The sequence below is a fragment of the Lytechinus pictus genome, chromosome 2 (assembly GCF_037042905.1).
Source record: "Lytechinus pictus isolate F3 Inbred chromosome 2, Lp3.0, whole genome shotgun sequence".
Taxonomy (NCBI): Eukaryota; Metazoa; Echinodermata; class Echinoidea; order Temnopleuroida; family Toxopneustidae; genus Lytechinus; species Lytechinus pictus.
In genome coordinates, this window is record NC_087246.1 from 37379857 (window position 1) to 37397350 (window position 17494).

General features: G+C 37.2%; 1 protein-coding gene across 1 annotated transcript; it reads right to left on the reverse strand.

The window, feature by feature from the left end:
* Window positions 1-253: 253 nt before the first annotated feature.
* On the reverse strand, window positions 254-9178 carry LOC129254279 (uncharacterized). The gene is made up of 2 exons (XM_064115697.1): window positions 8784-9178; window positions 254-8651 (listed from the first exon to the last, which is right to left on the reverse strand). The coding sequence occupies exons 1-2, from the start codon at window positions 9110-9112 to the stop codon at window positions 5231-5233; spliced, it is 3750 nt and encodes a 1249-aa protein (XP_063971767.1). The 5' UTR covers window positions 9113-9178; the 3' UTR covers window positions 254-5230.
* Window positions 9179-17494: the final 8316 nt, after the last annotated feature.

Sequence of the window (17494 nt, forward strand, 5' to 3'; positions counted from 1 at the left end):
ATCCAGTCTCACATACTCTCTAAATTCAGTAGATTGAAAGTCAAATCTAATAGATTGTGGTCAGTGACCAATTCAAAATTGGATCCAAAGTTTCGATCGAATAAGATTGAATTCTAAATCTATTAGATTGAAAACTTTGAGATGGTCCCTGGTCGCAATGTATTTCAATCTAAATAACTTAGAGAGCACAAACATAGAAGAGCAAAAACATAAAAAATACATACCGAGATATGCATATACACACCAGTGCATATAAAGCTTATATTGATATTTAATATTTAAAGTTTGTTCAAAAAATTATCCATCTGAAGTGATTCTGTCACATTTTATTTTCATTCGTGCCTCTCCATAAACTGAATAGTTTAGCAATTTTACATTTACTATAAAGAATACAATTTGGATATAGAGTTTCAGTGACTTGACTTATAATGAAAACAAATAAAGGATTACACTACCTTAAATCCATTCTTTCCCGCGACATCAATAATAATATCATTACAGGTAAATCTTATGCTTATTTCTATAATTGGGGTTGACAACAATTTTGTGTCGTCCATAGATATGAAAATAATGTTGACTCTTTGTTCCAATAAACGAATTAGATAGGAATTCATATTGCAGCCATCAAAAACAAGTTATTAGTGACAATATGACATTAAAGTACAACAATAATAATAATTGTTAATTCTAGAACAAATGACAATATAAACAATTTTGGGAAGGCCACCAACATTTTCCAATTTTCCATGTTTTAACAAGTTGTAGGGGATACTGCCATAAACCCCTATGATGATACGTCACAAAACATTGTGCTCACTCAACCATAAACATACGATCTCAAAATTTTGGGTGAAGTGGCTAAATGATGGATAGTAAAACAGCATTAACAACAAATTTACTTAGAAACAACATTTGCCCAAGTTTGTATTTACACAATCTGAAAAACGACTCTTGTGACTTTTAAAAATTGTCATTTTTAATTCAATCTTTGATTACTCATGCATGACACAGCCGTTCAATCTCATATTTCCCCAGGAGTTGCTTAATAAGTGAAGGAAAACCACCTACGAAATATCATATTTCAAAATTATTCCGTTCAAAAGTTACAGCAATTTGATTTAGGGGGGACTTACTTTTGTTGTTGTGTATATAATGATCCAGGGTGTCGAACGCTTTACTTAAGTCCATGAAAACACAAATTACATGTTCTTTTTTTTTGCTAAAAGATAAGAAATTTTATCATAAAGATCAACAAGAGCTAAATCAGCAGAATGAAATTTGCGAAAACCATATTGGGATGGATTTAATAAATTATGTAATGACAAAAATGAAACTAGTATATTGTAAACAAGACGTTCAAGTATTTTAGAAAATGACGAACAGAGATAGGGTGATAATTCTCAATAAGTGTCCGATCGTCCTTTTTATAAATTTGAGTGATTTTTGCAACTTTCATATGAAGTGGAAAAATTCCAGTTGACATTGAAATATTACATATATGAACGAAAGGTGTTATGATGGTTAATATAATTTTTTACGGAGGTAGTTACTGATCTCGTCATGTCCAAAAGAACGATTGTTTTTAAGATTGTTTACGATTTTGAATATTTCCTCAGACTTTGTTGGATTAAAAAACAATGTATATTGGCATGAATTGTGTAGATAATCTGCAAAATTAGTTGTGGTTTTTTTAATGCTTATTCCTGCCCATCATTAACAAAATAATCATTAAAACCGTTAACAGTATCATCTAATGATTCATATACAAAATCACCATGTGAATATTTATGATTTAAATTTACATCCTTTGCTTTCCCTAATAATTCGTTTATATTTTTCCAAGTGGCTGACATATCTTCTTTAGCATTTTCAAATTTTTGTGAATAATATGTTTTCTTTGCATTTCTAATAATACATGTTAAAACATTTTTATATCTTTTATATTTACTAATATTTTCAGATGAAGGATTCTTCAAACTATAAAGTTTGTTTCTTTTTCGAATTGACTTTACAATCCCAAAAGTAATCCATGGTTTTCTGGGAGTTTTTGATGACCTTTTTGCCTAACTTTTGGAATTGTATGGTTTAAATAACAATGCAATTTATCAATAAATAAGTTATATGCTGTATCAACATCATTACAGGATAAAACATCAACCCAAGATTCGGCTTCAAGTTCGGTTATAAAACTTTGCATATTCTCAGGAGACATCTTTCGAATATAATTATTATTTGTAACAGGCTTTGGACTTTGTCCAAGTGTAGTGATTATAAATATAGGGAGATGGTCAGAAACATCAGAATATAATATACCAGATGAAATATGTTGCTTGTCACTGTTGGAAAAAATATCATCGATTAAAGAAGAACTTACAGCAGATACACGTGTCGGTTTATCTATATATAAAAGGATATGATGCATACGAATTCAATACAATGACGAACGTTTGGCTTTGTTTGTTAATATTCAGAATATCAATATTGTAATCACCAGATAAATATATATTTTTATTTTCGGTCGTAAATTTATGAAGAATAATATCTATATCAACGAAGAAGGATTCAATATTTAAGTGGGGCGGTCGATAAACAACACCTATAACAGAATTTTTGGAATCACAGTTTTCAACTTCAACAAATAATGATTCGGCGCTATTACTCACAAATTGTAAGTCTTTCCTAATAAAAAAATGATAAGATTCTTTTATATATAGCAACACCACCACCTTTCATATCATTTCTATCAACATGAAGAAGTAAATAACCACTGATATTAAATAAATCTGGAGATTTGTCATTCAGCCATGATTCAGTTACACATAAAAGACTATATTCATATTCAACAGAAGAGAGCAATTCTTGACAAGTATCAAAATTCTTACATAAACTCCTTGAATTTACATGAACAATACTGAAATGATCTTCTTGGAAAGTAATCTTGTGTTCACATTACCAAAGCGATATATTGAGAGAATGAAATCACGTCATTCATGTCATTTAATCATGACAATTATTGATTGGTAACTCCAGAACATAGAATGAAAACAAAATCTAAAATTTATTTCATACCTGAACATGCTGAACAAGTTACTTTTTGCGGAAATACATTTGAATGGTTTGAATACATGTACGATAAACAAGATTTTTTTAAAATGTAAATGATCACCATCGTACATTGAAATATTCCTATCTCATTACAAATCAAGGTACGTTATTTTCGAAGTCATGATCAATGTAGCACAAGTGCTCTAATTAATTAATTTTTCAACCGATTTAATCGTAAATATCTCAGACATGGAAGACTGACAATACTGTTTTTATAATTCTGTATGCAATTAAGTGTTCATTTGAAAACAAGAGAACAAATGAATAAAAATTATTATGTAAATAGATAATTTTGAATCTATGTGGGCAAGTGTTTTGAATTTGATTTGATGGATAATCATCATTATTATAGCTGAAAATTGATTTTCGATTAACCAAGGAAAATAAATCTTAAGTGATCTACAATCTACACATAACTTCATAATATAGGCTATGGTTGCTATCGTACTATCTTTACATATCACCTTTTGATCCACGTGAGTTTATTCCAACATCGTCCATCAGTATGCTAAACCTAAGATAAAGTTTGATAGTTTGTTTTAATCTATACAAATTGTCATTATCGATATATTTTAATAGAATCATAAACAGGTGATACTAAAACGTTGAATCTATATACACAGCAGGAATGTACAATTTGTGTCGGGAAAGTTTAGTCGCAAATATTGTTATGAATTATCTCAACACTTATATTAGCCACGATTACTACAGGCACAATGACAGTAGATTATAATCACATTAGGTATAGTTGAACATGGGCTAAACATCTAACCTTCATTTATCACTATATATACAAACACCCTAACGATGCAATCCTGGCTGGTATGCAAATGAGGAGACTATGACGTCATCCACTCACTATTTCTTTTGTATTGTATTATATGAAATATGATATTTTCTAATTTTCTCCTCATTGTCAAGTGAAACAAAGATTAGTTCCCCCCTGAACATGTGGAATTAGCATTGTTTAATACTATATGGTTCAGTCAGGTTGGTCCTCATTGTCAAATCTATAAAAAATGAAATATTGTATAATTCAAACAATAAAAAACAAAAGAAATAGTCGGTGGAGGACATCATCGACTGACTCACCTAGTTGTGCATATCACTGTCTTGTGAAAAATAAGCGAAACTTTAAAATGTCATAACTTTCATATTTTACATCCGATTTTGATGAAATTTTCAGCATTATGCTAGTTTGATTTGTTTCTATTTATTCCAAGTCAGCATTTTCCTGGGGTGGACTTGACCTTTAAGTTTCACTAATATTACGTTACGAAATACGGTGTGAAAGGTCCGATGATTCTAAAGACGATTTGCGATCATCATTACAATGATGATTCAATATTCACGTGCGAAAAGGCCCTAACTCATTTCGCAGAGGGACGCTAAGACTCAATGCAACACATTTTTTTTGGTAATATCAACCTTGTAAAACTGCTTGACATTGGTTTTCATTTCTCAACTTGTGTTCCCGAGTAATGGGGCTCCAAGTTCATGAATGTTGGGTAAGGCAGTTTTAGGGTATTGAACGACATAAATTCTCAAAAGTTCAGTAATTTACTTTCCTAGAGATATCTAAAATGATGGCTTTTTTTAAAATCAGCCATATGCCTATTTGCAAACCTGTGCCAGTGCCAAAGACAAATCTGGGTTGTAATGAAGTACATATATAAAAAAGAATTATCACACTCTGTCAAAATCAAGGAAATTATCGACTACAGTAGTTTGAATAACACATGGAGAATTATTATTCTGTGAGAAATATAATGTTCCACTGCTTTCATCAATTATAAATTACAGTTATTTGAACTACTTTTAGAAAATAACTTAATCAGAATTTTCATACACACGTCGTACATTTTTTTAAAACAATCCCTTGTTTAATTTGCAGCAGTGAATTCAAGTAGATTGTCATTTGAAAAGGCTCTCTTTTACTACTGATCGAGAGAGAGATTAGAGACAAATAGTATCTACACGTACGCCATATAATTATGGTCACCAAGGTCAACAGAAAAAATAAGCGGATGAGCACCATTTAAGTTTTACCGTGAACGTTTCATTCATGTTAGTACGTTTGCAATCATTATGTGCATATGTTTAGAAACGACTGAATATACTCAAATCAAACACCAGTGTGACCACCACTACCACTTCGAAATGGTCCTGAAACAAACTCACAAAAGGTTGCAAATACTCCTTTCTTCTTCTTTCCTTTTACGCCGAAGTGCTGCTGGTAATGCTGAAAGGGATTGTAATTCGCTTGCTTGATTTTGGACATGATTTCTGCTCCCTTGCGCACGTCCTGCAAAGACTTAACACGGTTTTTCCATCCTGGTTTAGCTTCTAGTTGTTCCGCCTCAATCAAGATATCCACATAGTCTAATGTACTGAGAGGATTCGGCCTCAATGCGATTTCTTCTAGACGTTTGAGGCTCCTGTGTGAGTCAGTGATTAGACGATACACACATTCCTGTACGCTAACGAATTCTTCCTGATGTTTTTTGACAACTTGTTCCACAGTTAGTTTCTTTCCAGTTGCGTCGTTGTAACGACTTTCAAGGTCTGCATATGTCCGAGTTTCCTTCTCAGTGTAATATTCAAATCTGTATGCCTGATTAAAGTGTACTTTCCAAACGCATTTGCCAGGACATGATATACATGTTCCGTTCTCCGCCATGGCTGCGCAGTTGAACTTTTTAGAGTCATCACCAATGTAACATGGGTAGTGACAGGTGAAATGACAGCGAGAACAGTTGGTGATATATTCTCCAGTAATATCAATCTTCTCACTTTTCTGAACTTCCACGTCGTACACAAACTCCTTATTTGCCTCAATTTCCGCCTCATGCTGCTCCAGAATCCGCTGCTCCTCTTGCAGCTCATCAAGCTTGCCACATCCCATCTGGATCTGTGGCTGTAGACCCTCCACGGCTACTTCCAAACGCTGGCGTTCCGTAAGGACTTCTTGTGTGAGTGAAAGGCTTTTTGGTTCGATCTGGCTCAAAGCGAAGAAGAAACGCCGCATGCTTTGGACGCCCATCTTCCAGAACATTTTGTCGAAGCAATCGTCCATTCCTTCTTCCATGTTATCAACATTACTCCCGACATCGTAGCTACTCTTGCCAGCTGAACACTGATCAACATCAGATTTATTAGCAAACAAAGCAGAATTGTTGAATTTGAACATATTGTTCGAGCATGGAATCTTGGCTGCTTTGATAGCGTCTATCACAGGAGGTTTCTGTCCATCAGCAAATGTCACTAGCAGCATAATATTTTGTTCAATGTCCTTGCCAAATATTGCCAAGACGGAATCAAACACATACCTCTGAGTATGTGTTAACCTTGCCTGGGATGCTTGAGTGACAAAGCCAATGGCATCAATATGGTCCACGTGGTGAAGGGATGAATCTGAGAAGAAGTCACGAATTTGATCAACGATGGCTTTGTCTCTTGCGATACCCCTCGTATCACCGAATCCTGGTGTGTCAATTATCGTCAGTCTGAAGTCCAGATGTGACCACTTGGTTGGGTTGATCGTGTACGATGTGATCATCTGTGTTTGGCTCTGTGCCTGGCCACCAGCCTTGTTCTCCCCTTCTTCTGCAATAATCTTGAAACGAAAGTCGTCATTCCATTCAACGCCAAAGATATAGTTGATCATCCCATTGATTAGAGTGCTCTTTCCTGCTCCTGTCGCTCCTAAAACCATGGCAACAAAATGTCGTTTTGCTTCATTTTTCATTCGACCGATGTAGTATGTCTGGTATTTACTGCGTGCACCATGTCTTCCTTTGGTCAGAGGTAACTTGTACAAAGATGGTTCCCCTTTCGAATGATCCCCTATCTTCAGTGTATGGCACTTCTCTATCAGCTCCCTGAAATTTCTCATGCGTTGGTTTACTGCAGATACTGAAGTTATTTCTACGGGTTTAGAAAAGGCGCTGTCATTGGCTGTTCCACAGAGAGCAGAGACTGATACTTTGTAAGTAGTTCCTGGATCCAGGTCTTCTAATGTGCACAAACAAACATCTCCGTCAGTTTCATTTAGCAAGATGTGATCTGGATCGGTGTCAGCTGACGGGACATAACTCACCCTGTATCTTATCACATTCACGCCTTTACCTATCACATCAGGCTTATTCCACACCACAGTTATGCTAACCTCGGACATTTGGTTCTTTCGCACATTATATGGAGGGCTCGTAGGAAGGGTTGTAGCAACCTCACTAACTGCACCAAGCTGAGAATGCCCAACCTCACAAATCGCTGCTACCGAGAATTCGTACGTGGTGTTTGCCTTTAAATTTGGGACGGTTGCAAGAGTAGCTGTAGCATCTGTCCTGAACTCACGCCATATAGGATCCTGTGTTGGTGACGTTTCTCTGTACTTCACATGGTAACATTGGATGCATGAAAGCCCTGACTGTGGTGCTGCCCATTTGATCATTGCAGAATCATGGCATATCTTCGGAATTTCTGGTTTTCCAGGCACACCAGGGGGTTCAAAGTCCTTTGTGGTAAGGACCCCATGTTCGTAGTGAAAGAGTGAGCCACCTTCGGCGGTTGATTCTTCGCCATCATTGAAGCCCATTATGACAAAGACTGTATTCTCCGACGCACTATTCACATTTGCAAACTCATTGAACTGTTTGGCTTTCATTCTCATATTCTTTGACATTGCCACGTTGTCAAACCATTCTTTCTGCGGTGAATATGACTCTGCTGTTTGAGTCCAAATGAAACGTGTCAGTGCCTTTAGATACTCATCTTCTTTCCCCAATGAAGAGAAAGAAAACGCAACTACATGTTCGACGGATAAATCTAATAGCAGTTCATCCAGGTCTTCCCGAGATTTAATGACTCTGATAGAGGCCAAACCTTTCATGAAGGTTTTTACGATGTTCATCTCCTTTTCTCTGCATTTCAGCCAGTGTTCCACCAGTCGCGAATTGAAAGGAGATTTCAGGCAGTCAGAAACGATGTCTATCAGCACCTGTTCTACTGCATCACCTCCACGAACTTGTGGGAGTGCTCGAGCGATCTTCTGCTGGAAACCCTGCTTAAATTCAATTAGCAATTTCTTAAAGATGTTCAGCTTCTCCGTGAATTTCGGGAAGTCCGTGCAGAGGTTGTTTTTTACCATATCATCACATCTTGTCTTCCATTGATCGAAACCCTCGAGTATGTCATGGACTTGTCCAATTATGTTCACACTTATTTCTCGGAACAGTTTTGCTGCCTTGCTGTCCAACTTCGACAATGGATGAAGCCATACCATAAGAGGTACAGCGAGCTCTCCGTTATCTCCCAACATTGATGGCAGCTGGGTGTACATAAATACAGCCTCTTCGTAGCTCGCAGGGTTGCTCTTAGGCGCAAAATCACCATAGAACTTGCACTGAAGTTTGTCAACTTCTTCTTTCTCGATTTCAGTGAGCGTCATATCACCTTCACTTTTAATACTGATGCTTGGGATTTTCTTGATGATGGCATGCACGTGCCCATCCACATGCTGGTTGCTTTCGTCATTCTTCAAATACCTGTCAAAAACAAAGAAAGCTTGAGCCCCGTACAATAAACCTGTTACAACATGTGTACCTATACCTTGATCAAAGACATATGGGTGTTGCACATTGTGTCTTCCGAGATGTTTCATTGTCAGCTGTTCGAACCTAGTCGTGGTCTTGTATTGAAGTGTTATGCGGGATTGTCGACTAGTCGTCTTCTTGTCATTGATGTAGTCGGCAGCACCACTCACCTCAACCAGACCGCCCATAAAACTAGCTTTCAGAGAAGCCTCAATGCTCAGGGCCGACGATTTGTCATTAATGCTATCTGACGTAATGACGTTGAAGTGAGTCCCCTGTTGGTTGCGGACGTCACGGTCATTCTTTAATACTTCCGGGTCCCACAGTGTAAAGCCAGGAATAAGGGTGTCATTTCGACAGTCGTAGAGCATTCCAAGTTGCATCGGTCTCCCGAGGGCCGGCAGCTCCAACATCCTGTCGCCACTTTGTGCCTTCAAAGAAAAGAGGAAAAAGTCGTTTTACTAAAGAGGGTACCATTTCATGATGTAGGTAATACTAACTGCGCGATCAAAATTCTTGCAAGAATTTGTCAAATTCCTAATATCCAAGTTTTAGTACCTTAAGCCTAAAAGGATTGGGGGCCATGATGCCCCCCCCTCGACGCTTCGCGCGATATTTCCGAAACGCAAAAAGATAGCGCCGCAAAATTTTATGACTTTTCTCTTTGAAGACTCTCAAAACCTTTGAGACCTAATTCGCGACATACGGGTATAGCATCGCGACGTCACGTGACTTTTTACGAGGCAATGTCATGCCGAAAAAGGCAAATTTTTATACTTTGTGTACAAAGACTGTGGGAGATGAAATTTATAAAAGGGTGATTATTTTTTGTTCTAATTGGTCTGCTTTACAAATTTGGGTTTAATTTAGTTTTTAAATGGTCTGTACTAATTTCCATTGAAAAAAACAATGAAAAACAAAAAAATGAAAAAACACAGATGTACATAAGAAATAAAAAAAACAAAGAAATACACAAGGAAAAAATTGGCTTTCGCAATTTTTCTTTGTGGAAGCCTTTAAATTAGATTACAAAGATGACATCTGCCAAAAAAAGAAGAGAATTTGAAGTGAAATTGGGTGTTAAATATGCAAATAATGTTTTTCATGAATAAATTTGCATATTTTATTAATAATAAATAAAAAATAATTATTTTCATAATTTTCTATATAATAGCTTGTAGTTTATGTGGTAAAGAATGTGCGTGCCAAATTTCAGAAGGGGGCCATCATGCCCCCCCCCCCCCCCAGTCCTCAGTACATCTCAAATAGCCATGTCCTTTTAGGGTTAAATTGCTCTAATTCTTAAATTTTTAGATTAATTATGATTATAGTTAAGTATAGTTAGTTTGAAATTCAAATTACTTCGAATTGTGAAAATTATAACATACCAAGGTCATGGGAATCAAATCTTATCTCACATCCATACACGGTCATGTATCAAATAATAGTTTTCTCATAGAGGTGGATAGAGTTTACTTCATTAAAGGTATGTGCTAATTGGAATATAGATGGCACTCTTTTGAAAAAAAATGTGATATGGCAAACTGCTACATATTAAAAAAAAAGAAAAAAAGTAGAAGAGGAAGAAGGAAGAGGAGGAGAAGAAAGAAGCGAAGATGATGATTTATAATATGAACTACTTTAGAAAGAAGAGGACTGGGCCTCTCATGAGTTTTAAAACAGTAAACGGAGACAATGAAAACATGATTACAATGAACAGGGCACTCTCTTTGAACTAACACCATCTTCAATCTTAAGGGGAAGTTCTCCCTGATGAGTTTGTTGAAATAAAATTCGAGACAACTCAAGAGATGGTTTCAGGAAGAAGTGGCGGTAGAAGGTGCAGAGAGATGCAACATTTCTTCGGTGCTCGCCAACCTTGGTAGGGTCTTCAATTTTCAGGAGGCGGAGTGCTTTCAGCTGTAACATATCAAGAAGTGTGAGTACACTAGTACCAGCTCTAGCTCCAGCCCAAATCGGACATGCATATTCCATTAAGGGCCTAATATAAGCTTTGTAGATTATGAATCTTGCCTTGAATAGGCCCTACACAGTGGCGGATCCAGGGGGGTGGCGCAGGGGGCGCGCGCCCCCCCCCCCTAATATTTGAGCGGCGCCGAAGGCGCCGCTCAAAAAAAATAAAAGAAAAGTAAAAGAAAGAAAAGGCGCTGCTTGAAAAAATAAAAATAAAGGAAAGAAAAGAAAAGGCGCCGCTTAGAAAAATTATACACTGATATAATATTAGCAACAGTAAGGAAAGACTATCCCCCAGCAAAGCACAATCATATCATCTTCCTTATCTTTTCTTTTAACTACCCTTTTCCCAACAACTTCGCCGGTTAAAAATAATCAGCAGTGCGCTGCCTGCATATAACTGGCGCCAATCAAGAATAATCAGCGCCACCTTAATCTAAATCGGCGCCGGACAAGAATAATCAGCGCCATTTGGTTATAAATCGGCGCCAGTCGAGAAAAATCGGCACTGCCACTAGTCTTAACCGGCGCTGATCAAGGAAAATCTGCGCCACCTAAATCTAAATCGGCACCAGATAAAAATAATCGGCGCCATCTGGTTATAAATCGGCGCCGGTACAGAAAAATCGACGCTGCCTGAGTTCTTAACTGGCGCCGATCAAGGATAATCAGCGCCACCTAAATCTAAATCGGGGCCGGACAAGAATAATCAGCGCCATCAGGTTATAAATCGGCGCTGCCAGAGTCTTAACCGGAGCCGATCAAGAATAATCAGCTCCACCTAAATCTAAATCGGCGCCGGGCAAGAATAAACGGCGCCATCTGGTTATAAATCGGCGCCGGTAAAGAAAAATCGGCGCTGCCTGAGTTCGTAACCGGCGCCGATCAAGGATAATCAGCGCCACCTATATCTAAATTGGGGCTGGTCAAGAATAATCAGCGCCATCTGGTTATAAATCGGCGCTGACTGAGTCTTAACCGGCGCCGATCAAGAATAATCAGCTCCACCTAAATCTAAATCGGCGCCGGACAAGAATAATCAGCACCACCTGGTTAAAAATCGGCGCCAGTCAATTATGAATTGCCGCTGCCTGAATCTTACGTGACGTCGGTAAAAATAATCAGCACTACTTGTTCTAAATCGGCGCCGGTCAAGAATAATCAGCGTCCCCTGGTTCCAATAAATAGGCGCCGGTAAAATAATGAAGAAGGGCCTATTGCCAACCAAATCTAGATCGGCGCCGGTCAAGAATGATCAGCGGCACCTAGCTGGTTATACATTTTATTGTTGAATGGTCATAATAAAGCTTATCGCATGCCCTTATACAGAGTGGACTGGGGCGGGGCAGTTGCCCACAGAATGACAGATGTCATGAAATCTTTAATTTATTTAAAAAATCTCAGAATCATACAAAAGCGTAGAGCAAATCCTTTAATTTTGATCTTATTTTCCAATGCTTTAATAAAAAGAAGGTCAGTCACTTTTCTTCTTTACACATTCCACATTGTGCCACCTCTATGGCCTTTAGTTTAAGACAGCTACTATAGTGATTTATGAAGATGATTCGATATTTTAGCCCAAAACTTTGCTAAAACCCGTTGCTAGTACCGGGTGTGTATAATTACGCAACCAATCGTATATTGAGATTGAGTACACAACTCGTTCTTTATTTAAAATCGTGCTTAAATTATCCGCTTCTCAGATTGGAATATAAAATTTTTTAGCTCGCGCTTCGCGCTCGCATCATTTCTGTAGCAAAACCCCATACTTTTCATGATTAAATAGGTGAATAGAATGTCCCCTTTTCAGGACTAAACGTCAAAAGAACTCCCGCTTCGATTTGCAATAATCTTTTGCTGGATATAATCTTGTTCTTTATTACAAACGTCCATTAAACCGTCATTTTTTTTCAGATCGAAATATCAAAATTTTAAGCTCGCGCTTCGCGCTCGCATCTATTGTTTTTTTAGATACCCATCTTAATAATTGGTACCAAAAATGCATAGAATATCAAGCTTTCTGGTCAAAATATAAAGAAATTTCAGCTCGCCCTCGGCACTCGCATTATCTGTGTAGTGAGATATGTATCCTCCTCATGAGTTACTACAAACAGTCCTAAACAGGCACCTCTTTCCTGTTTTCAGGTCAGTATACTAAAAAAATTCGGCTCGCGCTTCGCGCTCGCATTAATTTGTTGGTGAGATATGTGTTCCTATCTCATGAGTCATATAAATATATATATATGCATATGTGTGTGTGTGTTTGTGTGAGTTTGTTTGTTTTGTGTGATATCGAGCGCCTTTGGAAAGTTGATTCATGATTTTGCACCCAAAATCTTAAAAAAAGGATCGACGCCCCTGTGTATATATATATATATACATATAGTAAAAAAAAAACTTGTATCTCTATTAATATACAAAAGTATTGGCCTCATCGCAATAAAAGGGTTAATATACGAGATTTTGAAATCGCACATAACATGCATAATTTGTGTTAATTTTTGCTTGTTTCTTTCTTTAATAAGTTTTTCAATCTCTCTCTATATATGTTTTAGAAAGATTATATGTTTAAATTGATGTATATTTTCTGTTATAATGAGATATGTTTAAGTGGACTTCAGGGAATGGTCGTACGCAGCAAGGGGGAAGGGGGGGGGGCACATTCGCGATCTGCTGTTGTGAAAAATAATTTTTTCCCTTAACATTTCATGAAAACTATGAAAAATGTGCAAATGTGAGATGTGCACCAAATTTTCGAGTCTTGCCCCCCCCCCCCCGGAAATATTATCTGCGTGTGGTCATGCAAAATGGCATGACTGGAAATCCTACATTTTGAAAAGAGCATTTGACAGGGTCAGACTTTACCCCTTTTTCAACATTTTCTTTTATGGCGCCGGTGAAGTGCAAAAATATGTGCGCCGCTCGGCAGTGCGCCCCCCCCCCTTTCGCCAAAAGCTGGATCCGCCTATGCTACATGATAGTGCTATAGATTAATTAAATCATTTTTTTTTTTAATCTAGAATTCAATATCAATTTTTAAGAATTTTTCTAAATGTTATTATAAATGTGGGGGAGTCGTGATCTATTGGTTAGGACTCTCGTCTTTCAATCAGAGGAGCGTGTGTTCGAATCCCATGCAGCCAGGGCGTGTTTTCCTTCAGCAAGATATTTACCAACATTGTGCTGCACGCGACCCAGATAAGGTTAATCTCTTGAAATGCACTGAGCGCTGGAAGGCTGCTTGAGCTAAAGCTGGGCAGATGATAACAATGCGCCTCGGAATAGATTATTTCTTAGATAGATGATGCAATATAAATGCCTATTATGATATTATTTGTATGATTATTATTATTATTATTATTGTTGTTGTTGTTATTATTATTACCATTATTGTTATTGTTATTATCATTGCTATCATTATTGATGGATTTAGTTCCTTTTGAAATAAAACCTTAGTCAAATATCCATCTTTGCAAATTGTAACATATTTAATAATGGTAATTTAACACGGAACACAAATATTGCTAGCATATTTTACATCTTTTTAAAATCTTTTCTTATAGGACGGTGGCTTGTCGACGTTCTATTCCAAAAGGAGCTAAATCCGTTAAATATTAACGGAAAAAGTAAAATTCTGTTAATTTCATTAAAATTTACTCTGATGGTGTAAACATGTATCCACAACCTGTACTTCAAAACTTGAATGCATAACTATACGTGAGGTAGTAAGACTAACCAATTTTGAATTACCATGTAGTGGATTTAGCTCCTTTTTTAATATAACTGTTTTGGATTTAGCTCCATTTGGAATAAAAATCTAATTTGCAATCAATTTTTGCCAACCTTTCCAAAAGTATTTTCAAATACGACGTGGTGCATTCACTGGCGTAAATTCCGGTCCGAGCTGTTGGGGGTGGGGGGTGAAAACAATATATTGACCTGAAAATTAACAATTTGGGGGACACCCCCACACCTATTTGTATACGGGGTATATAAAACCGTGTATATAATCCTTTTATCTTTCAGTTAAAGGCCTCCAAGGATTTTTTTCAATGGTTGTAATAATGAATTTGTTGTGTTATAAACTACTGAACTACAGTTAATATCAAAATGCTAGTGAGCGAAGCGAGCGAGCAAATTTTCAGTAGTTGGATGTAGTAGTGGGTGCGTCGTGGTCTAGTGGTTCTGGCTCTCGCCTTTCAAACAGAGGGTCGTGGGTTCGAATCCTAGCCATGGCGTGTTTTCCTTCAAGAAATTTATCCGCACTGTGCTACACTCAACCCAGGTGAGGTAAATGGGTTCCGGCAGGAAGTAATTCTTCAAAAAGCTGTGCGCACCAGAATCGGTAGACTAGCTTAGCCGGGGTAATATAGGGGCGCCTTGAGCACATAGCAAGGTGGATACGTGCGCTATACAAATCCTATATTATTCATTTTTTTTATTTAAGACATGATGACCAAAATCGTCTTTCATGAGGTGTGGTTGTTGGATAATGTGGCGAATGAGCATAGCGAGCGAGCGAGCAAATTTTCAGTAGGTGGAAGAAAGAATGTTACCCCAAAACCTCTGGAATTATCACACCACGGGCTATTATGTGACAGGTGTATATAACTGCAAGCATAATACTTCCATCTTTCACTTGAAGGACTATCACCATGTAATGGGTTTGTTGTGACGTAAACTACTGGATTACAGTTAGTATTCAAATGCGAGCGAGCGAAGCGAGCGATCAAATTTTCCACAGTGGTAAGAAACAGAAACAGAATGATTATCAAATCGTCTTTCAACAGTTCAAGGGAGTGTAATTATGGGTTCTAGGACAATTACCCCCCCGGACAATCACCCCCGGACAACTACCCCCCTAACAATTACCCCCCGAGGACAATTACCCCCTGGACAATTACCCCCGGAATATCCCCCCTTCTCTCCGGCATCGAGGACAATTACCCCCGGACAATTACCCCGAGGACAATTACCCCCCGGACAATTACCCCCCGAGGACAATTACCTCCCGGACATTTACCCCCCAAACAATTACCTCTGAGGACATATACCCCAGTACAATTACCCCCGGAATATCCCCCCTTCTCTCCGGCATCGATGTTACAATCAAGCGGGATCCATTGTAAGTCTTGGTCGGTGGCACAGGTTTTCGAAATATTTTCTACTTTATCTTATATTAATAACTTTCTCTCTTATATTGCTCTTTCTCCTTTTCTCTCTCTCTCTCTCTCTCTCTCTCTCTCTCTCTCTCTCTCACTCTCTTCTTTTTTCCTTGCTTTTTCCTTTTTTCTTCCTTTTCCGCCTTTTTCTTCCTTTTTTTTTTTGTTCAGCAATGCCTTCTGCATCATATAAAATGGGGGTGGGGGCTTGCGCCCCAAACCTCCCGTTTTAGCTACGCATATATAAATCAGAAAATATGTAAACTGGCCCTCATACTAAGTTTTCATAGAACAATTGAACATTTATGAAAGGACACGATTCGACATAATAATCACAAATGCCTAATATCTCTGATTCCAACTGGTCTGGTTTTTTCTCTTTTCATTTTGGGTTTAATTTCAGGAAAAAATCAGGCAAATAGATAAAACGTTAAAAAGACACCTTCAGAGGTAGAAATATTGAAAGTCGATAACGCAACCATCAACACTAATACTGACAAGTAGGACCTATAAACCTGTTATTTTTAAACAATTCAACTAACAAGAAGCTAAGAATTATGAAACAATTGGTGCACATTCCAGATTAAGATGTGGCTTTAGTTTATAACTTAATACAGTAAGCTAAAAAAACTTTATGCAAAGATGATACATACAAGAACACCTTGTAATTTTACCATTTAGGCCCTAAATTGTAAAATTGTATTTTAAAACAATTCAATTAACAAGAAGCTAAGAATTATGAAACAATTTGTGCACATTCCAGATTAAGATGTGGCTTTAGTTTATAACTTAATACAGTAAGCTAAAAAAACTTTATGCAAAGATGAAACATACAAGAACACCCTGTAATTTTACCATTTAGGCCCTAAATTGTAAAATTACAAGGTGTTCATGTGTGTATTATTTTAGACTGAAAGCAATTAAATGTTAAAGAAGGAAATTAAGTACCAAAATAACTAAATTGTAAAAAGTAAGACATAATCAAATACAGTGTTTTTCCATACAAATTGGCAATCATGATAGTGTTTAGCATAATACAATTCGTTTAAGGGGCATTTTCAAGACGGTTTATGAGAATTTATAAAGAAGTAGGCATATACATAATTAAACTAAACAATAGGAACTTCGCAAATCAATTAATGCGACCGCGCAGTGTGAGCTGAAAATATTAATATTTAGACCATAAAACGGACATTGTACAGAGCTCTTGAAAAATCAATTTGTAAATGAAAAAATAATGAAAGCTCGATATCCGATCTGAATTATATTTTGTATATTGACTTCAAAACTTGATATTTTAAGCTCAATATCAGCCTATATTGAGCAAGATATAAATCTCATCGAACAGGCAATGCGAGCGCGAAGCGTGGCCGAAAATTTCATATACTCACTGTAGTGACATAAAAACAAAGTCTTCCCCTCACCTTATTTTATTCACTCCTCTTATTTTCCTCCTCTTTTTTCTTCTATCTTTCCCCTTCTTTTTTCTTTCTTTCTCCCCCTTTTTTTGCTCCGCCAATTTTTTTCAGGGGGGGGGGAGAAGTACCCCCTGGTCCCCCGCGTAGCTACGCCACTGCGAAGATTGCCAAAACGAATGATCTTGTGCTACCGTGACATAAAAAATATGATAGAATTCTGGGTTCGTAAAGATTTGCAGAT